The sequence below is a fragment of the Papaver somniferum genome, chromosome 5 (assembly GCF_003573695.1).
Source record: "Papaver somniferum cultivar HN1 chromosome 5, ASM357369v1, whole genome shotgun sequence".
In the NCBI taxonomy this organism is placed as follows: Eukaryota; Viridiplantae; Streptophyta; class Magnoliopsida; order Ranunculales; family Papaveraceae; genus Papaver; species Papaver somniferum.
The window spans coordinates 64,686,408-64,710,296 of NC_039362.1; the positions used below are offsets into that span (position 1 = coordinate 64,686,408).

At 36.2% G+C, this 23,889-nt stretch overlaps 1 protein-coding gene across 1 annotated transcript; it reads right to left on the minus strand.

Moving 5' to 3' along the window:
• Positions 1 to 2,741: 2,741 nt before the first annotated feature.
• Positions 2,742 to 7,680, minus strand: LOC113281741. The gene is made up of 4 exons (XM_026530563.1): positions 7,113 to 7,680; positions 6,400 to 6,639; positions 5,514 to 6,282; positions 2,742 to 5,132 (listed from the first exon to the last, which is right to left on the minus strand). The coding sequence occupies exons 2-4, from the start codon at positions 6,634 to 6,636 to the stop codon at positions 3,040 to 3,042; spliced, it is 3,099 nt and encodes a 1,032-aa protein (XP_026386348.1). The 5' UTR covers positions 6,637 to 6,639; positions 7,113 to 7,680; the 3' UTR covers positions 2,742 to 3,039.
• Positions 7,681 to 23,889: the final 16,209 nt, after the last annotated feature.

Here is a 23,889-nt window from a genome sequence, read left to right on the forward strand (position 1 = left end):
ATATACCTCAAGATCAGTGGGACAAATTTATACTCTAGGTCTTGTATGTTAAGACATACTACTTACGAGTAGTGATCTTGACTTTATGCATATCTCTATATTTTTTTGGAAATAAAAGATATCATGGAGATTACCATGTGATAATACATATCATATGGATTACTAAAGCTCTCATATAAAGCACATATCAAATATTTAAAGAATTTAGAGATAATAACATATTTAACAAATTTTGTTTCATGTTGGATACAAGATATAAATTTAATCTTCATTTTGTCTTATAATTCTGATATGGAACATATAAGAAGATGTTGATATATTAACTAAATGCCAGAAATGAAGAATAAATTATAGGAAAGTTATCAAGAATTTTGAGATATTAATCTTGAATTATGTCTTACAATTATTTATCCTATCCAATTAGAGTTGATTGAATTTTCAAACCTCAATTTTGGTGGATTTAAGGATTCTATAAAGAAAGAATCTATTACTACTAGTCCCAAAATTAAGTTTGAATATTTATATATGCATGCGAGACTTGGGGCCTTAAGGTTCGTCTCCACATTGCTGAAATTTACTGTCTTAGCTTCGCAGCATTAAAGCATGATATGATACAAAAGGAACAAAACACATGAACCTTGAATATATATGCGTGAATCAAGCAATTCGGAAACAATAGTTGTTCATGTATTACTTAAGCACAATTGCATCGGAGATGCACTTATTGAACAATTACCTTTTAAGACCTTTTTAAGAAAAGATTAAAATCTTGGGTCTGTAGTAGTAATTGATTATTGAATTCAGCTAATTTATGTGCCTATCTATGAACACTTCTTGAGATCTTATTAATGTCGTTCTGGACTATTTCTGTATCCATGTTTAGTATACACTTATGTGAATGGATGAATGTTAACAGAAATAGTCTTTCTTTTGAAGACATCATTGGACCATTAAGATATCCCTATTTAAGGCCTGATTAAGTAAGTTGTTTGTGTTGTGGTACATGGAAGGGAACATGTTGATAACAAGACAATGTGCCACCGCTATGACTCGCATGAGTAGTTTGCTTGATCAAGGTATTATGTTAACCATTAAAGTTTGTTTAGCAATTATGCGGCCCTTATGTTTTCTACGATTAACCATTATACAAATTATCACATGGACCAGTGGGAGAGTGTAAGAATATTTCTACACATAGAAATATCCTCTTGGGCCATGTGATAACTTGGTTAATTATGAATATTGCTAAATATGTTGGTTACAATTTTGGGATCCTTTCATATTCCCTCTTCCTTGATGGACGGTCGAGATTGAATGTTAATTCTAAATCTATGAGCCTTGGTCCCCCTTCTACCTATAAAAGGAACTCAATAACCATCTTTATTGGTTCATGAATTTTATTAATTCATTACACAAAAGGTCAAGAAGGAGAAACTAAGAAGCTCTACAAGGTATTCTGTGATCTTGGAGGATTACTTGCAATCAACATCAATGGCAAAGGTACATCTCTAATACCATCATACATACTAGTGATTATCATATTATTCAAGATACTAAATTATGTATGTATAAATTAAACACTTACACATACATCCATGGACACAACATAGATACAGTACGTATCCGCAAATAGCAAAATGATATTTGGTAATATGGATGGACCGAAAATCTTAAATTAGTGTCAACAAACACATACAGTGCAGGAGAGACGGGGTTGTATCATCAGATACGGCAAGCTAATAGAACGGTTGTAAGAACAAAAGAGAAGTTAGGGATTGCTTGTTGGAGATGGTGTATCACTTGGATGCGCTGGGAAGGAGGTCGTTAAATCAAATGAACACACACTTACCTGAAAGAAAGAGCATGGCTGCTAAAGGGGTATCATTTTGTTTGGGGTGTACCAATCCCTTACCAAAATTTGTTTTGTCTTACACAGTTTGGTACGCTCAGATCACGCTCAAGCGGCTTCTTTACCGTTAGATCACGTTAAAACCCAGATCAAACAATTTTGAACTCTTTAGGAAAAACGATGGGTCATTTCTTGAAAGTGGTGGGTCCTTTCCTGAATGTGAATCTAACCGTTGATTTGATCATCTAACGGTAAAGAAACCCGCTTGAACGGGATAACATTTGTCAAAGCCGTACACCATTAGCAGCAATGAGAAAGAGGAATCAGAGAAAGGAAAAAGAAAGATACTTTATTAGAAATAGGAGAGAAACCTAACCTAAGATTTTGATATTCTGAGAAAATAATTGGTCCCCACTTTATTAGAAAAGAAGATTTATAGATAGATAGCGTGATCAGTGGGGACAGTCACTGCGGAACAAATCTTCTTTTTCTTGTCTGGGTTGTACATTGGAGCGTCCCCCAGGCAGACACCATAATATATTCTGCTCAGTATGATTTTTAAGGAGTTTTTTAAGTACGGCATATCCTAATCAATACTGATGCACCACCAATCAAATTTGAGAGATTGGTCAACAAAATAAACCTTACTCAAAAGTCAAAACTACATATCCAAGAATAAGGTTATATTTCTGCTCATAGTCTCCTTTGGTTGCAGGAATTATAAAATCTGATGAATCATGTAAATTCTTGTGATTTGGTTGCAGGAATTATATAGTCAGAAGAATCATGTACTTTCTTGTGGTGTTTGGTAACTCGGTAAAAAATCGGTGTGAAATCCTAGGGGTGTTTAGCAATTCGCTAAATCCCGCTTGCATCGAAATAAAATTAGAAATTTTTGAAGGAGAGAAGACATCTTGCAATTTATCATAAGAGGAAATAATGAAACAACATTTATACAGACTGTTAACTAAATTCAGAACTCAATCAGGATAAACGGAACACCCAAATGTTAGGGCAGATAATGTACAAAGGAGAGGAGGTCATCACTCCCATACCTACTCTATATCTACTCTGTCAACCTCCAGAGGAGCTTTGCAAATGAAACTTGGTTCATTTCCCTCCAACCAATATCTCCGAAACTATATGTTGTGCAGGGTTATTTGCTCTTCCTATTAAATGTGATATAAGAGTTACACGGGAAGAGGTGTACCAGCTGGAAGTCTCTGCCTTCGCGGTCGTCTAGTCGTTTTCCCCCATCCTTTTAAGCATTTCTCCTCAAACCCGGGTTCTACCTTGCTTGGTTGCTCTTTTGGCGGAGAGCATATAACCGTTGGAGGAGGAGCTGAACCCTGTGTCCGTTTCCTACCCCGTGCCCATCCATTTCTACCTGTGTTCCTTCTAGTTAAACTACTCTGCCAAGAGTGGCCCATTGTTTTCATCAAGCCTTCGAATGTTTGAAGATCTTCAGTCACTTCATGACGAGACAAAGAAACAAGACCTGGAAGGATATCTCTCTGAAAATCCTTTTTCTGTCGTCCTCTCCTTGACTGTCCTCTTCGACGCCGGGTTAGCATTGGACAATTAACTGTTTCCGCTTCTTTTTGATTTTCGGGTACCCAAATCTGACAGGGTAACTCTTCTAATTTTGTCTCGGTCAGTTTTAATGTCATTGTCTCAAAGTAATCACTCTCACAGGAGGATTCCTCATTATGCCTCGATTCAATCTCAAGATCAGCCATGCCAGATACTACATCTGCAAACCAACCCAGACAGTCCTTGAGAGACTCTTCAGATGACTTCAGTGCAGAATTCTCTAAAAAATTCGTCGATGAAGAAATTAAGACTATAGCCTCTGATGCAATTCTTTCAAGTGCCTTTAGTGGGTCTTTATTGGTTGCCGATGATTCAACATTTTTCTCCGGTTGATTCAGTGAACACTCACCCTCCAGAGTGCATCCCTCCAAAGTGTCGAGCACTACTGGCGCCTCCAAATCTATCTCAACTGCAATTTTAACTGTTGGTTTTGGAAACTGAGGCACAGATGTATTCTCTTCCTCGCCTATACATAAGTTCAGATTAAAATCATTTCCAAAACCAGAACAGTTTAAGTCTAATCCTGTCAGATTATGTAATGACAGCCTTGAGCTAGATTCCGGTTTCACATGCACTTGGGACAAGTCGACGTTGAAAATAACTTTCCCATTATTCTGAATCTCCTTCCCTTTTGGGGAACACTGATACTTGGACGGGGGTATAACAAATTTCTGGTCCTTGGAAATATGAGACTTGTCGAACATGGGAAAACCACCAATCCTTCTACTATCTGGGCAGTCACCCACCCTTACACTTGAAGTGTTACTAGCAGATGAAGAATTAAAATTTTGAAACATGCTCGACATAGGACCACTACCCTTTTCAACTATTTTAGTGGTAACCTGAGACGAATTCATTCCTGTTCTATTTGGATGTCCATTTTCACCTGCAAATTTTGCTCTCAGCCATGGTAACCCAAGCGCTCGGTCTTCATTCTCACGCTCCCCATCAATAATCACAAGATCATGTCGGCGAACTGCTCCATCTTGAAACCCATTCAGAGCAGCCAGATTCAAATTCACACCATTCATAGACTTTACATCCAAGCACTCTGAACCCCTAAAATACTTTGTGGGGATGCGATTTTCAGAGTGTTCTGAAGCTGAATTATTGTTAATACTACCATTAATGAAATCAAAACGAGTGGAAGGGAAGGGAACCTTAGATGCACTGTACTCTGCCTGCGAACCGTGGTAAAAACCATTCCTGGAGTAGCTTTCCTTTCCACTTCCAGATATTGGCCTCGGGTTGTTACTAAAATGCCATCCACTTCCATTAACCACCGGATTTTGGACTGACAATTTGGAACTGTTACTATATGGAGAATAGGAGTTTAAGCATGGGAGAGTTCTGACCTCTACTGACTTCTCATGAACATTATCTATGGGTTTTATCCAAGAAGAGACTGAAGAAGATTCAGAGTTGTTTTCAGACTGAGAAGCACATGTATATGAAGTGGGTATTCGTGGTTCAACAACTGATCCCAAATAGTTATATTTGTAGTGACTCTGACTACTTTCAGGGATTTCTAAGCCACAAACTGCTCTTTCTCTCCATGGCTGTCTCATGCAAGTGTCAGATACAGAAAATGCTGGATATTCATGAGCCCTATTAGGATCAACATTTGGTGAAGTGGACTGTGCATGCAAATTCTGTAAATGAAACGAATCGAAGTTTCCTCTATTTAGTCCTGTACACAGAGAAGACCACATGAAAACAAACACTGTTAGCAAATATCACAAAACCAATCGTACAGTTGAATCCAAGTAATGTAAACTGATCATTTTCTCAATCCAAGTTACTCATCGAATCAAAGCCATTTGGCCAAATACGAGTATAATTTGTTTTGAGAGAATAATTCTACTGTGCCGAGGCAAACTACATTGGGAAAAAAGAAATAAGAAACTTGGTAACATGCTTAATGGTTCATTTCATTTCCCTGGCTAAAGAACCCTGCTTGGCTGCTTCATTTAGTTTGTAAAACAGTAAAAATTCGCAAAGGTCAAACAAATTGGATTTTTTGATTTTTGATTTTTGAGACCTCAGGGCAATATAAACAAAGAACACTAACCTGCTTCAAGCTGATATGGTTTTTCTCTTTTTCCCTCATTCTCCAAATGTGTATTATTTTGGTGAGACCCGCTACTCTTGTCTTTCCGAGCATTAAAAAAATAATCCCGAGGGACTCCAGAGTAATTTGGTTTTGCAGGCGACTCCTCTCCTTGATTCCTCCCATAGAGAGTAGCAGTAGTTCCTAGAAAACTAACTGCAGATGGGCACACTGTTTCCTCACTTTGTATGGGTTGGTTCAAATCAGCCAATCCAGTTCTGTTTGATACATGGGATTCAGACCTTGAAGCATCTCCTTGGCAATTCACTCCACCACCAAGAGACATCTTATTGTCTATAGCAGATGATTGAGAAACCTTTGCTTCCCCATCTTCTCCATCACTGTCGATATACTCATATGCTGGAAGTTGCAGGTCAAACATTTTTCTCCCCACCTGTTTAGACTTGGAATTCAATAACTCGCGTTCCTCAGTAAAACTCCCATCCTGTACTGCCTTTGGGGTGACAGACAAATTACTATCTTTTATAAAGCACATTGGAGATTGCGTGCTCTCAACACCTGATATGGAGGGTCTACTGCAAGTAGGGCTCATGAAGGGGAAGCTTGGTACTTGCCAGGTATTTTTAGCACCTTCTAAAGCTGTTTGAGTTGAAAATTGATTACTTGACTGTGATACCTCCACTGGTCTCACATACTTGTGTAATTCATTCCTTTTAAACTCATTCATTAATTCCCTTTGTGTTCTATAAAGCCGGTGTAGTTCATAAACCTATGCAAAAAAATAACAAACAAAGGTAAAGACAAGGTCGAAAATCATACTTAAAAGCTCTATCAGGACATAGTAAGACTTATTAGCTCGGCAAAAGAAAACTAAAACAAAATGTACCTGTTTCCTGAATACATTTTCATGCTCAAGTATTGTTTGCTTCAGTACTTGTTTCTCGTAATCTGAATATCCATTATCCATATTAGACCCTGCCATGTAACAGTTGTAGTACTGCTCTTTCTTCAAGACTTTATCATCGTAATACACAGGCCAACTTCCACTGTTTGCATCCTCATTAAGATCCCACATAGAGTGAAATGCCGGAGTGAAGCTTTTACACTGGACTTTTGTTCCCATTCCCTGCCAACTCCCAAGAATTGCACACTATCAACAAACATTTACTCAACAAAGAAAACAAACATCAAAGGTATTGCACTACTGTTAACAAATGAAACAACACAAACAGTGAAATTCAACCAATGTAACACTTAAAAGCAGCTTCAATTTAGTACCAATTTTAGGTCTAATAATCTATAGAGAAACCCCAATTGTAAACCTACACAGAGATTATAAATTCTAATACAAGAGATTAAGAGAGACAATGAATTCTGATAGTACTGACTGCCATTTTCTTATCATCATCAAGAAAAGAGAAGCCTTTCCTCAAAAAGGAAAAAGCTAATAATGAAAACATAAATAAAATAAAGTGTTTATCTTTCTTTCTTCTAAACCAACAGACAAACATACAAATCCAATCCCAATTTTCTTAAATCACAAAACCCAAAAAAAGCAAATAAAAAATAAGACAACCCAGAATCTAAATTATTATTTACCTCAAACCCACATCTTCTTCTGAATTCAATCAATCAACTATCTACATAATAAGAATCTCTTCAACCACTGAAATTCAAAGTCTTTAATGAAACAGAGCGAAAAAAACAAGGTGGGGGAATTTGAGTAACACCATTTGAAGAAGAAAAAAGAACCTTAAAAATGAAATTAGATCTTCGTCTTCATCATCATATCATCTCTATCTTAGTATAAGAAGAAAAGAAAAGAGAATTCTGAAAAGTTATTATTAATAGAGAGATTTGTTTGTTGATCTACTGGGCCAGCTTAGAGAAAGAGAGAGAGAGAGAGATCCCAGATAAGAAAATCTACAACACAATGACAAACAAACTTGTATGAACAACAGTGACATGATATTTGTCAACATCTAGTCTCCTTTTATTCTTCTTCTGTTTTTTTTTTGGTTTTAATTGAATCTCTTTTTTTCTTCACTTCTCTTGTAGTTTGAAAATCTTTTTTGTTATTTATTTCTGGAATATTTTAGGAAGGAAGGAACTGTAAAGGTTAAGAAATAGGAGGGGCAGCAGCATTTCTAGATTCTCTCCAGTCTCCACCTTCCTTGCTTTTGGGTACACAAATTTAATACTACTTCGAAATTAAAACACTGCTCCCCACCCCCACTCATTTATTGTTCTTTTTCATTACAACAACAATAACCGTAAATCCCATTTATCTTGTTTCATTTTATCTTTTTTTTTTTTTTTTTTATAAAACTTTTCATTTTATCTCATTTGTTTGTTTTTGTATATTAACTAATTATAGATTAATTATTTTCCTTTTAATGTTTTTCATACAGTCAAATTAAATAAACACCTTCTATTTTCCTGATTCGTGACGGTATTTTTAAAGTTTTTGGGATCTCGTTTCCGACACATCTATAATATTATCTTTAGTTAATTCAATCCCAGAAGGAGGTTGAATTGATGTTTTTCACACCAAAAAAACATGCTAAATCAGTTTCATTATACAAAAAAAAATTTTAGTACAGTTCATTATCCACTTAAAATATATATCAAGGATAGTTTTATCAAGAAAGAAAAAACAAAAGGTATTTACGTTTATATATTTTAGTTTTAAACAAGGACGAGGCTCGTCACCCTTATGTACCCGTGGATATGTGTTTGCGATCACAACCTTCGTAACTTGCCAGGATCAGCACCAAGGTTGTTTTTATGCGCATTGGGAATTTGCATATCCAGGTGGATGGGAATGTCCTCCTTTGCTATGAGACTAGTCACTAAAAGGTTTGGTGTCTATCGTATACTAAGTGGCTCAGAGTCCATTCAATGCAGTTTTTACCGCTCAGTAACATAATCATTGTCCAGGACAATGTCCCCTACCATATATACTCCCCACCCCCTTCAGCCTCATCTAACTTTTTTATATAACTTTCACATTAACAAATTCTTCATTTACTTAATTTATTTTCTTCATAACTAATAAATGCATATGATGAAGAGATTCAACTGAATGTTAATACTTTTAATGAAGAACAAGAAACGTAAATTCAGATATTGCAACAACTAGATGATGAGTCAGATGAGGATAGACAACTGACAACTATTATGTTGCAATTACATCAGGGTGGATACCAAGAGCTCCAGATATTCACAAGAGCATATACGTTTCAAGGGTAGGAATTTTACCATCAAAAGCTGATGCGTAACTATTTTCTTCCCAATTGTATTCTGAACAAATTTTCCAGGATCGATTTTGCAGGCCCACACTTGGTGATAAACATTATTGATCAACTTTGCCATGTATAACCTATAATTCAGTTTGATGCACGAAATCGTAAAGGTCATAGTCCTAAACAAAAGATTACCGCAGTCCTAAGAATTATAGGTTATGAGTATCTAGCGGTTTTCGACGAGTACATTGGTATGGACAAAGCAACTGCATATAAGTATATTTCATTGTTTTGCGAAATAATAATTAATCATTTTGGTCCCATATTTTTAGAAAACCAACTGAAGCAGATATTAGAGAAATACTACTGCAAAACGAAAATATGAGCTTTTCGGGCATGTTAGGTAGTCTAAGTAGCATGTTTTGGTGTGGCAATCCTATCGAACCTTTTTGGTAGGTTAATATAAGGGTCATCACCCAAAACCAATTGTTATTTTGGAAGTTGTTGTCACTTATGATTGTTGGACTGACATGTTTTTTTTTGTCTTTAGGGTTCGCAAAATGACATGGATGTTTTTCATAAATCACCTATGTTTGAGGGCTACGCTCATGGATATTATCTGGCTAATGGAATCTTTCCAAAATAGAACCTTAGTTTGAGCATATAGTCAACTGCCCACTCCACCCCCCCACCGATGGCAAAGTGGGTTGTTTAATGAGGTATTTTGACAGTAAACAAACATATTAATTTGAGAAAGGATGTTGAACGGACATTTGAACTGACAGAAGAAATAGATTTACTAGCAAAAGAGAACTTATTTTCATCGAACACTACATTGGTAATAACATAAATCTTATGGGTCTTTAAGTCCAAACACCTGTAACCCTTATGATGAACAATATATCCCAGTAAAACACAAACTATAGATTTAGGATTAAGTTTGTCCTTCTTATAGGAAACCAAATTGGAAAGCATAAGCAACCAAATACTTTAAGTAAAAAATAATTTGGTTTAGAATGATATAAATCTTCATATGGAGCTTTGTAATCAATAACCTTGCTGGGAAGTCTATTCAGAAGAAATTCAACAACTAAGAAATAATCAAACCAGAATAAAGAAAAGCATTGAAAACGAACGTGTTACCAATTTCAGTTACTTGTCTATGTTTTTTATCTGTCTATCCATTTTGCTGATGTAAATGAGGACAACAAATCCTTATATCAGTTCCGCACAAATCAATAAATTATCTAAAAGAACCTTTTGTCAATTCAGTTGCTTCATATGTTAGAGCATCACTCGGTCAACTTGCAAATTTTGCTATCCCAAGCTTGTTGTCAATAGATGTAAAAAACTATATCTTAATTACTAGTTTACTAAAATCAAGTCTCGGACAAGAATTAGAGTTTGAGGGTTGAGTATCAAACATCACTGAATAACCCTCGAAGATTGAAGATTAAAGAACAAATGAAGACATTTTTGAGAACTTCATCAGCAAGAGGTATGCGAAGACTGGCATATCCTATTTACTCATGACATTTACAATTTTTTCTTATGAGACTATATAGTATGATTTTAGTATATTTAATATTACAAAAAAAAAATCGAGTTCAAGCTTGTCTTGGTTAAACTCTCGAAATTATTAGATATTAATAAATCCTTAGAAATCTTAGTTAGAATAATTTCTTGTTCAAAAACTATATTTGTTTCAAATTGATCATTTACAAATTGCACAAGTAACAAGAGAAACTGCCTATGGCTATTAAGAATGTTCCAAATTAATTATGAGAAAAATAGATATGTTTGGCGCAAGGTACACATACTTGTATGTATGACCTAAGTTAATATAAGCTCCAAAAACTATAGAAGTTAGCGAACCCGGTTCGCGAACCCTTTACGGAATGTGGATAGGTTTGCGAACCCCTTGAATCCGACTTCGAGAACTACCAAGTTGCAAAACCAGTATGCAAACCCTTAGGGCCTAACTTCACGAAGTGCCAGTGGTTTGCAAATTGGGTTTGCAAACCTATACAATTTCGATATTAGCAAAATTTCACAAACTACTCTATATGACTATGTTCGTTTTTCTTACAACTCTCATAGACACTTTTAAGACAACTTTATTCACTAAATCACTTTGGGTTTGTGGATCAATATGTAGTCTTGAGTGTTATTAAACAACATTATGTGCATGTAAGTTCAAAGGCATACTTGCCACGATGGACTATCATTATGCACAGTTCCATAACCCAGCACCATCATGCATATTCTTTTGTGTAATTTCAAGGTGAAATTTTCACAAGCTTACATGAATTCCTAATAAGAATTTTATCTAAACTAAGAAACTATTTGCTTGGATCTCAAGCTAACCTGGCTTGAATTCAAAGCTACCTAGAGCCTAAAAATCTATAAACATAGAGACTCTTGCAACATGATTTCTCAATCTCTGACACTCTTGTGTCCTAGTTGCAAAGCTAGAGTCGTCATCTACAACCTAGGTTCTTTATAGAACTATATTCTATGTTGCGACTTTGAAGACTTCATTTTGGGATTCATGAAGCCTGGTCATACTATCTTTCACATGATAGTTTGTGTATCCGGATCTTGTTCTTGTTGATCCTTGAGGTTATCTAAACTTCGGATACGGAATGAGACAGATAGTGTTAAAGCACTACTCGGTCAAACTCGCAAGCATCGTTATCTCAAGCTTGGTTGTCAAGTTTAGTTGATCAAAACTATATACTTGATTTCTAGTATACTTATAGCTATCTCTCGGATTAGGATAAAATGTGTAATTGAGCTTTAGACTTCATGGCGTTCACCGATTGAAGAAGAAGATCTACTGAGGAACTTGGAGGAACTTCATCAACAAAAAGTATGTGGAGACTAAAACTTATCTATCACTCAGAAGTTTATTCTATTTTATCTTCTAATGAGACTAATTCGTATAACTACATAGACTTTTACATTATACACATTTGATAATTTCGAGTTGAGTTTATCTCACTTATCTATTTCTCCAAATATGTGTTGGAAGCTTTTTGCTTTATCTATGTTCATCGTATTCTTGATGAGTTTAGTTGGAAACAATCTATTTGTTGGAAACTAAATATTATGTCAAAAGATGATCATGTGAAAATTACCTTGAACATCTTATATGATTTGTGTGAGACAGTATTTGATGTTAGCTCGGGAAGTTTCGTATTGATCATTCGATCACTTGAAAATTACTTGAAGCTAATGGTATGTGTGAGACTACCATTGTAGTCTTCCAAGGATGTTTCAATTATTGAAATGAGAGTTTAGAACAATTATCGATGTCTGGATACATATAACAGGTATACATACCTAGTACGCGAACTGTATTGTGATGACTCAGGTTCGGAACTCTTGTTTGCGCACCTAGTATGTGAATGAATTTACCAGAGAAGGTACAGAACTCTTGTTTGCGTACCTAGTGTGCAAACGGGTTTACCTTAGTTGGGTCCGAAACAGTTATTCGCGAACCGGGTTTGCAAACAGCTTGACTATGCCAAGATTTGGAGTTGTCATTCGCGTACCTGGTTTGCGAACATAGTGGTGAAGTTTTAAAAATCGGTTATGTTTAATTCTCATACTCATGAACTAAAACATTTATGATTTAAGGAATGTAATCTTTGCAAACCGTGGCTTAATGTTCATGAATTGATTCTTGTATAAGTACTTTGTGCGATTACGAATCAAACCGATTTCGATTCAGTTTGTTCATATATATTTTTATGAGATAGTGAATAATTGAACAACTCTATTTGAAACACAATTAGATTCATTTGATTATCTATCATAATTGATTGATCTTCATTCTTGATCTAGAAGTGTTAGATGAATACGACTAAGACAAAAGTGTTCATATGGCTAACTTCGGTTAACTGTTATTGATCCAACTCAATATACACGTTTAGGTATGGTAACCCATATCTAAATATAAGTATATTTAATTTGTGTGTAACAATCTAAGACCATCTAAAGGTAGAGATTAATTTCTTTATTTCTAAGCAGACTTAGCTTGAATCTAAAACCAGGAGTTCATCTAACGGTGAATATTGAATGCTTTGTACTAAGCTATCTTATCTTTGATTGAAAGCAACCCTGATTAGAAAGACTATATCAGGGAGAACTCTAGCAACTGGAAAACCTATTCCCGACACTTTCCTGTGTCCTAGTCGCAAACTAGAGTCGATTCTCCTTTAACCTAGGTGTTAGAGCATTGCTCGGTCGAACTCGCATGTGTTGTTATCTCAAGCATGTTTGTCAATGTTAGTGATCAAAACTATAAGTCTTGATTTCTAGTCTATTATAGCTAAGTCTCGGACTAGGATGGAAAGTATAGTTGAGCTCAAGGACTTCATGGCGATTCATCATACAAGTAGAAGAACTACTCAAGGAACCGGTGGAACTTCTCGACAAAAAGGTATGTGAATACTTGAACTTATCTGTCACTCAAAAGTCTATCCACTCTTTTTCCTACTTCTTGAGACAAAAAGTCGTATACTATATATATATAGACTTAGATTATACAAATTTGGTATTTCGAGCCGAGTATACCTCGCCTATCTATATCTCGAAATATGTGTTGGTAAGCTTTTCGTGTCGACCAAGTTTATCTTTACCTAGTGACGAAAGTCATGATATGTTTCAATCGTCTTGAAAATTGCTTTGACGAGAAATGGTGTAACAACTATATAACGTCCTCTAAGAATGTTTCAATGATTGAAATGATAGTTTAGATTACATAACCAATGATGGACATAAGCATTTTTATGGAAACACATTTATGTATAAGTCATATTCCTTGAACCAAAGTTTGCGAACTTTGTTGATCAAGAGAAATCGGAAGAATGGCTTGTTGCCAAGTCCGCGAACTGTCGAACTTCTCATCCCAAGAAATTATGCTGGAGTTGACAAATTAGTTGCGTGAGTACCAGTCCGCTAACCCAGTCGGCGAACCGGCGGAAGGTCTCTTGCTGAGATTTTCTGCTGGAGTTTGTAAACTCTGTCCGGTTGCTTAAGTCCTCGAACCTAGTGTGTGAACTTAAGAAGGTTATATATCTGAAGATGATTTCTGAACTTAAACTTTAAAAAGACTAAGGATTGCAGTTTGCAAACCGTGGCTATAAAAGTTCATGAACCGATTCAAGTGAATCAAATCATCTTTGCTTCAATTGTGTCTTGTGTAGTTACATAAGATTTCCTTGCAATTGAAAACCTCTCTAACTAGTTCATTTGAGTCATTTGAACTAGTTACGGTGAAGAATAACATGGTTGATATGAAATGCTCATATGGCTAACCTTTTGGTTAACTGTTTGTAGGATCAGAATCTCGCAACAATAATATCTTAGCAAAATTATAAACAACACAACACAACAACGTCGCAGAACAATTTCAGAAATGATATAATAAACGACGTCAGCTAAAATCATGAGAAAGATGTGATGGTCCTGCGAAAATTAGAGAGTTTGCGAGATTAAGATTTGTAAGGTTGCGAGAATGTCGCAAGTCATATTCGAAAATAAAGGACAGATTAGTTGTCATCCACTATGTATTTCCCTATAAATAGTCGTTCAGTTGTAAAGGAGGGAGGATCTTTTTTGAGTAAGAAACAAGTAAATAGGAGAGAGAAAGTCTAGAGCAGAGTCATTCTTGATTCCTTTATCTTTTCTTGTAAGAATTCAAAGATTGATCAATAAAATTAAGAGTGTAAATCTAAAAATGAGTTGATAATAATGAAATCATATGAGGGGTGTAGTGTAGGATTTCCTGCAACTACATAATGGCGCTAGAAACAGGGAATTGAAGATCGAAAGTTGAAGATTGTTGTTGAGAATATTCAAATCAAGAAAGTGATTAAATAAATCAGTGAACCAGTTAAAAGAAAGATGATTAGAATTAATGAAGATGACAAAAGATTGGAGTGTAATATGATAACAAAAACGATGGTTAATGAATTCCATGAAAACATCAAAGGAAGAATACATAAACGAAATTTTGAAGGAAGGAAGGTTATGGCGGTAGAAAAGACATCACCCTTGAAAGATTGGGAAAAGCAAAAAATTACATTCATGGCGGCAGAAATACCAAAAGAAAATTTGAACCACACATCTCCATTGGTTATTACAGTGCCTATTACGCGAAAAGAGAAGGAGACAACACAAAATCCACGGAGAATGGATATTGAACAGAACTTTAATCGATACAGGAAGTTCAGTGGATATAATATTTTATCATGCATTCCGGGGAATGGGATTTAAAGATGAAGAAATGTCCAGTTCAACATATTTTTCACGGCTTTGGAAAATCCACAACAAAACCTAAAGGAGAATAGTGGTACGAATTCCACTTGAGATCGAAACACATGTAACACTGTGCGTGGTGGATATGGAATCGCCATATAATATGTTATTAGGAAGACCATGGATACATGCGATAAAAGCTGTAGTATCAACGTTGCATCAATGTATTAAATTCCCCACACCAAATGGAATAGGTGAAATCAGAGGAGATGTTGACAATGCGAAATTATGTCATCAAATTGAAGTAAAGCATTATGAAGGACAAGCAAAAAGAAACAATTTCGCAGAAAGTTGGCAAAGGAAGCAAAGAAAGAAGAAGAATTTAGAGTATATATGATAAGGGCAAAAGAAGGCAAAGGAATACCCAGCGAAATTTCGGAAGAAGGAGAAGGACCTGTGAAAACAATAAAGAACCAACACCAATGGGAGAACCTAAACCCAGTTACACTGCCGCAGAACCAACAAAAGAAATAAACGTTGGGACTATAGAAGAACCTCTAATATTGAGAATTGGAACCAAAATGGATGTGGAAGAAGAAGAAAAACTGTTAACTTTGCGAGAATATAAAGATGTTTTCGCAGGAAGCATGGATGAGATACCGGGAATAGATCCATCAATTGCATGCCACAAGTTGGAGATTAACAAAATGTGAGACCATTTAAACAGAGAATAAGAAAAATTGCAACAACTTACCATTCCCAAATAGAAGAAGAACTACAGAAAATGCTTGATGCGGGAATCATAAGAGAAGCTAAATACCCAGAATGGATAGCGAATATGGTCATTGTCCCAAAGAAAAACAAAGGAATCAGGATTTGCATAGATTTCACTGATTTAAACAAAGCTTGCCCCAAAGATAGTTTTCCGTTACCAGATATTCCTCAAATGGTGGAATCCGCAGCGGGAAATGATAGGTATCGTCTTTAGATGGGTACAAAGGGTATAACCAAATCCCTCTCGCTGAAGAAGATCAAGAACATACTGCTTTCTTCCCCTAGAGGTTTATATTGTTACACGAAAATGCCATTTGGTTTGCGAAATGCGGGAGCGACATACCAAAGAATGGTAGAGAAGGTGTTCGCAAAATGGATACACAAAACATTAGAAGTATACGTGGATGACATGTTAGTAAAGAGTAAAGAAGCTAAAGACCATGTACAAGACCTGAGGGAGATTTTTGAACAAATGCGGCAGTATAACATTAAATTGAATCCTGAGAAGTGTACTATTGGAGTTGCATCGGGAAAATTTTTAGGCTACATTGTATCAAAGGAAGGAATACAGGTTGATCCAGAAAAAGTGCAAGCAGTTCGTGACATGCCAACACCAGCAACATAAAAATGTACAGAAGTTGAATGGGCTTCTAGCTTCGCTGGGGAGATTCATTTCGCGATCATCAGACAAATGCAAATATTTTTTCGATATACTCAAGAAGGGTGCGAAATTTAAATGGACTGATGAATGTGAAAAAGCTTTTCAAGGGATCAAAGAACATCTTATGAATACAACTATTTTACAAAAAGCAGAATCAGGAGAAGAATTATTGATCTATCTTGCGACGACGTCGCATGCATTAAGTGTTGTGTTATTGCGAGTAGACGCAGGAGTGGAGAAACCCATTTATTACATTAGCAAAACTTTTAATACTGCCGAGAAGAATTACTCAAAGATTGAGAAGTTAATCTTAGCATTAGTTTATGCATCATTTAAGCTCCGCATATATTTCACAGCGCAAGATAAAGGTATTAACAAAAGTACCAATTGAATCAGTGATGAAGAATTCTAAAAGATCAGGAAGAGTGGAGAGATGGAATGCACAAGTAGGCCACTTTGATATTAAATATGAAATTTTGTCTTCACCAAAATCACAAGTTGTTGCAGATTTCTTGGCAGAATTTCCTTTAGAAGAAGATGAAGCGGTAGAAGAAATGATGGATATAGAAGAAGAACACGGAGATCCAAAAGATTTATTAACAGAACCAAATAGATGGGAGATATTGGTAGATGGATCATCAAATGGAGAAGGAAATGGAGTTGGAATTGTTTTAATTTCGCCAGAAGGAATAAAGATGGCTTTTTCATTCAGATTGGAATTCCACTAATAATGAAACGAATATGAAGCTGTGATACATGCCTTAAAATTCGCAATAGAAATGAAACTAGAAAATGCCAGGATCACTAGTGATTCGCAGCTAGTTATTCGCCAAATAAAGGGAGAGTATACTACAAATGAACCATCCTTGAAGAAATACAAGAAGCTGGTTGAAGAATTGTCAGCGAAAATCCCAAAAATAAAATGGAGGCACATTTCAAGAAGGATAACAGACTCGCAGACGCTTTTGCTTTCATCTCAAGCATGATGACAGATCCAACTGCGAGATGCATAAAAATACAAACACTTCTCACCATCAATCAATAAAGAAGAAGAAGAAGTGGATGTGATGATAATAGACAATGAAGAAGAAGAACAAACGAACAATATCGCAGACTGGAGAATGGAACTTCATGCATATTTGGCGAAAGGAGAAACACCAAGAAATAGATTGGAAACACAAGTTAAAAAGCCGCCAACGAATTATGAATTAAGAGATGGGCTGCTATACCGAAAATCCTTTAATGGACCATCACTCAGATGTTTGACACGAGAGGAAGGAGAAAAAGTGCTAAAAATGTTACATAGTGGGGATGCTGGCAATCATAGGGGGAAGATCTTTGGCACATAGAGCAAAAATGCAAGGTATTACTGGCCATACATGCACGAAGATGCAAAAAAAATCAAGACGTTGCGAAGATTGTCAGCGGCATGGAAAGAAAATACATGCACCTGGAGCACCATTGTCATCTTCAACCAGTGTGTGGCCTTTTGGAAAGTGGGGCTTAGATATTGTGGGGCCATTTTTACCAGGTTCTGGACAAAGAAGATACTTAATAGTCGCAACAGATTATTTCACAAAATGGACAGAAGTGAAGGCAGTACAACATATTCGCGACAAAGATATCTTTACATTCATATTCGAAAATATCATTTGCAGATTCGGAATTCCTGCAGTTGGTATCTGATAATGGGAAACAATTTGAAGGACAAATAGAAATGTACTTAATGCATTCAAGATAAAATGTGGAAAGTCTACTCCTTTGTATCCACAAGCTAATGGGCAGGTAGAAGCAACAAACAAAAATTGCAGATATATTAAAGAAGAAATTGGAAGGACATCACAGAGCATGGTGCGAACAAGTACATAATGCAGTATGGGCTTATAATACAACTAGAAGAGAAGCTACTGGAATGTCACCTTTTTGTTTAACATACGGAGTTGAAGCGGTGTTACCAACAGAAGTTGTTATTCCGACAACAAAAAGAGAAGCTTGGGAGAAAAATCTTAGTGCGGGTTTGATCTTAAATAAACTTGATGAATTAGAAGAAAGAAGAGAAAAAGCTTTACAACATATGGAGAATTATCAGCGAAGATTAGCCCGAGAATATAATAAACGTGTCAAAGTACGCGAATTCAACCAGGAGATTTAGTTCTGCGAAGACACCAATATATCAGCGAGAAAATGGTGGAAAATTAGCGAAAAAATGGGATGGACCTTACATCATTAAGGAGATAGTTGGAACAGAGCTTATAGATTAATGGATCCAGAAGGTAGAGATGTTGGTCATAGACTTGACAGACCATGGAACAGGTTGTACTTAAAAAGATATTATCCGTAAGAAGCTTTGAGAAGTTATGGATTCTGAAAGAATAATTGCAAGATTATTCATATCAAAACAAGATCATGATGTGCGAAATTTTCGCAGAGATAATCACAGAACAATGACATAAAAGAAAGGGGCGAACCTTTATGGCGTACACCCTAGTTCGCGAATAAAATTTCGCAAGAGGCAAATGTAAGACCTAAAGTACGTCATATTAGGGGGTACCTGTTGCATGGCTCAGGGAAAGGCTACACCGCCACCGGAACCTGAGTCATGGAGATTTGGGGTCAATAAAGCCCATCCGGGAGAGGCACCTTGGATTCTCAGCTTAAGCATATGACTTGGGTTGGGCGACTAAGGTAATAAGGACTCTCCCAAGGAGTGCAGATCTGATCAAGGCGCCGAGGTACACGGTTGAGTCAAGAGTGCCAGGGACGTTTGAAGCGTACCTTGCCATTCTTGACAAGTCTTGGCTTATACTGCACTCGGCCTGAAGAAAACCCCACTTAGGGTGCAGTCTCGTAACCATAAGCCCTATAGGTAAAAGGGATAAGAGGCTGCGAAAACAACTGGTTGTTGTTAAGACTGGATGGGAGGAGCTAACCTTGTATGGTAGAAGTACGCCTCCTTGAAGGGGCAACCAGGGGGAGATAAGGGCGGCACCCTCCATTAGGGAGCTGATAAGTGTCTTAAGACGCAAATGTCATGAGGCTTTTTATTCGCAAGGTATTAAGGCTTGTCATATTTGTGCAACAATCCTGAAGAGGCAATAATACAAAAGAAAAAGATAAGACGAGATCAATGGGTTTTCGCATGAAAGTGCGAAGACGTCCTGCGATTTCGTCGCAAGACGGCAATGTCATGGGGCTTTATTTTCGCAAGAATATTTAGGCCTGTCATATTGTCGCAACATTCCTGAAGAGGCCATAATACAAAAAAAGTTAAGGCAAGATCAATGGGTTTTTGCATGAAAGTGCAAGGACGTCCTGCGATTTTGTCGCAATGACAAGAGGTGGCATAATAAGACCTTTAATTAGGAAGGCAAAATAAGACCACATGATAAAACAAAATATTTATAAGTATTCGTAACAGATTATTTTTGCAAGAAAGATAATGAGAGGCAAGTATGGGAATCAATAAACAAGAAGCATTATCTTTCTCATCAACAAAATACTAAAAGGAAAATTGATTCCAAAGTTGGTTGAAGAATATATTCGCAAAAGTGATAAAATAAGACAATTCAAGAAGATAAAACTAGATAAGAAGCTCAAGCTTCAGTATTAATTCCAGTAGCAGGAGATAACAGACGTTCTTCGCCAATGTTCTCATTATCGCAAGCCTCTCCTTCATTTCGGTTGATCTTCGCCTTGACTAGCACCTTGATTATCGCCAGCAATTACTTCTTCAGAGAGATTTCTTTCTCATTTTGATTAACACCAGCAGATGCTTCTTTAGGAATTTCTCTTCTTCTCTTCCAAGAAATTATCCTCTGCACCACATAATCACATCAGCAGGACGAGGAACTTCATCATCATCTACTTCCAAAGGTTCAATTGATGTAGGAGGAAGAGATTTGGACAATAAAATATCATTTACAAGGACTTCAGCCCGGAGATGAACTTGACGAAGAAGTGCTCTCTGATGATTCCTATCTTGAATATCCTTAAAATAAGCAAGATAATCAAGTCTTCTTTCTGCTCGGTCGCGAGAACCAGTAAGGCAGAGACGAGCAATGCATTTTCTTTGCGAATTTTGGCATATTTAGCCTCCAAAAAGAAATGGAGAATGAAGATTCTTCTCAGACTCTGCGAAAGGTAGAATACAAAATTTCATAAGATGAAGAACTCAGAAAATATGACAAAGAAAAGATAGTTAAGGCAGTCAAACTATTATGACTACCTTCCTTTTGCGAAATAAGGTGTTGAATCAAGGACAGACAACTATTCTCCCAACGGTCCATTGCGTCATCAAATTTATCTCCAACTAAACCTTTAAGTCGAGACTGAAGATTTTTCTCTTTAGAAATAAGAAAGGCATTTTTCTTCGCAAGAGAAGAATAAGATTCTTCTAATTTGGAATATTGTTCTTTAAGTTGATTCGCCTTTACACTTAAAGCTATTCTACCTTGAATGAGTGTATCTCTTTCAGCGATAGATGACTCTGTTACTTCTTTAAGTTCATTTCTCAAAGAGCGAAGAGATTGCTCTTGGTCATCACATACTTTCTGAAGAATGCTAAGTTGTTGCGAAGATATCGCCATCTTGTTTAAACAAGTTCGCTTCTCTTGAGATAAGGTTTTATTCTCATCTGATAAAGTTTCCATCCCTAAATTAGCTTTAGTTAAAGAATAAGAAAGGCGAGATACTTCATTACTTAATAAATCTTGTCTCTGAACTAATTGGGTATTTTCATTGGTAAGATTATTTATATGATCAAGAGAATATGAATAGAGGTTATCTAATTGGTTATATTGATCCATCAAATTTCTTTATCAACACGGGCTTCTTCAACAGCAGATTCAAATTGATATCTCTCCATTATTCGTTTCTGTTGGTTTAAGGCTTAACATGCGAAAGAGGGATTTCAAGGATAATTAAATATGGGAAGGATAAAACCATTAAAAGGCAAATTGAAGACACAGATAAGAAAATCATACCTCTCAATTCATCATTCTTCTTGCGAAGATTGTCACGATCCAACAAAACATTCTGAAGCTTTTGATTTTCGAGACGAAGAGCATTACATCTTTTTCCAAAGCTGTCTGCGAAGCAGCTCTGTCAGAACCTAAATGCTTGCTCAGAATTTCGCAAACATTAGACTTGATAGGATCAATGAAGACTTCTTGCCATCATCCAGGACTTCAGACAAAACTTTAAAAGCAATATCTATTCCTTCCACGGTTTCTTTCGAAAGGGGAAGAGACTCAGGTAGAGAACTGGCAATGATAGAAGGTTGAGAAACATTCTCAATAGGAAGAGAAGAAGTTTCATTCACAGAAGGATCAAAAAAGGGGGTTTCAATTATTGAAAGATCAGTTGAAGAAATGAAGTTTGAGGCAGCTTTTTCGCGAATTGGAGATAAGGGTTTATCTTGCGAAGATGTCGCAGGAGATTTAGAAGAGATAAGTAAGTGGAATGGAACAAAAGTTTGAACAGTTTTAAGGTGGCGAGATTTCTTGAGAGGTTTATTGACATCCTTATCACCCTACGAATTACAATCCAGATAAGAAACAGAGGCAACAATATTGTTATTAGAAAAGGATAATGTTTCTTACTACCTTCTCATTCGCAGACTTTCTTTTATGTGCAACAACTTTATGCTGTGGTTTGGGAATGTTAGGGTTCTGAACCGTAAACTTAGTGTTGGAGGCGCTTTTGCTGAAATAACAACAGTATGGGAATCACATAAACAACATCAAATAAGGCAGTGAACAAGATCAATTTCAGCAAAACCCATAAAGAAGAAAAAAGAAAACTAACCTTGATGAATCCATGGAAAACACTAGCAGGAAGATTATTTCGAAGAAAATTACGAATGATGAAGATCTGCAGAATAAATAGTATGAAGATGAAGAAGAACTTAAAAAGATTGAAGAAGAGAGAAGAAAAGTTGCAATAACGGAATTTGCAGAAGAACGATGAAGTTGTAGAGAAAATAAAAAGAAAGAAAAAGAGAGTGAGAAAGAATATATATAGAGGGGATTTTTCCTCGAGAAGATAAACACGATTAATACGGGAAGATATAAGCGGTTAAAAAGCAGCGGTTACAAAAGACGTGTCAAGAAACGGACGGAAGAAAGAATACGTGTGATATATACAGAATATAAAGAGAGGAACAGCTGCGGCGTTTCTCACATCATTCTCTACTTCGCAGAAAAGATATGAGAAGAGGCAAGATGTAGGATCAGAATCTCGCATCAATAATATCTTAGCGAAATTATCAACAACACAACACAACAACGTCGCAGAACAATTTCAGAAATGATATAATAAACGATGTCAGCTAAAATCATGAGAAAGATGTGATGGTCCTGCGAAAATTAGAGAGTTTGCGAGATTAAGATTTGTAAGGTTGCGAGAATGTCGCAAGTCATATTCGAAAATAAAGGACAGATTAGTTGTCATCCACTATGTATTTCCCTATAAATAGTCGTTCAGTTGTAAAGGAGGGAGATATCTTTTTTGAGTAAGAAACAAGTAAATAGGAGAGAGAAAGTCTAGAGCAGAGGTCATTCTTGATTCCTTTATCTTTTGTTGTAAGAATATTCAAAGATTGATCAATAAAATTAAGAGTGTAAATCTAAAAGATGAGTTGAGTAATAATGAAATCATATGAGGGGTGTAGTGTAGGATTTCCTGCAACTACACTGTTTTTGAACCAACAATGTACACGTTTGGGTACGGTTAACAAACCTAGAAGCGTGCAGTTCATTTGTGTATAACAAGCTAAGTTTTCGATCTAACGGTTGAGAAATATTAGCTTGAATCTAAATCAGGTTTTCATCTAACGATGAATATTGATTGCTTTGTTACCAAGGAAAAACCCTGATTTGAAAGACTATATAAAGGAGACATCTAGTATTGTGCAAAACTAATCCCCGCACCTTACGTGTGATACTAGTTTGCGTACTATAGTCGGTTCTCCTTTAACCTTTGGTTTTCTTCTTCTAAAACCAGGTTAACGACTTAAAGACTTCATTGGGATTGTGAAGCCAGACCGATACTACTTTTATCGTAGTTGTGTGATCTGATCTTGCATCTTCTATCGTACGAGTACAATCTTTGATTGGCTTGAGATCAAGAGAGTTCTCCGATAGGCAAGATAAAGAAGTCACAAACATCTTCGTCTCACTGTTTGTGATTCCTCAACCTCCTCTTGTGTATTCAAGTAAGACTGTTGAGAGGTGGTTGATTAATCTAGGTTGTTCTTCGGGAATATAAGACCGGATTATCAATTGGTTCCTGTTCACCTTGATTTCATATCTTAAGACGGAACAAAAACCTAGGATTTTTCTGTGGGAGATATATTCATCCTTTGATAGACTTTTCTGTGTGAGACAGATTTGTTTATTATCAAGTTTGCGATTTTGGGTTGCAGCAACTC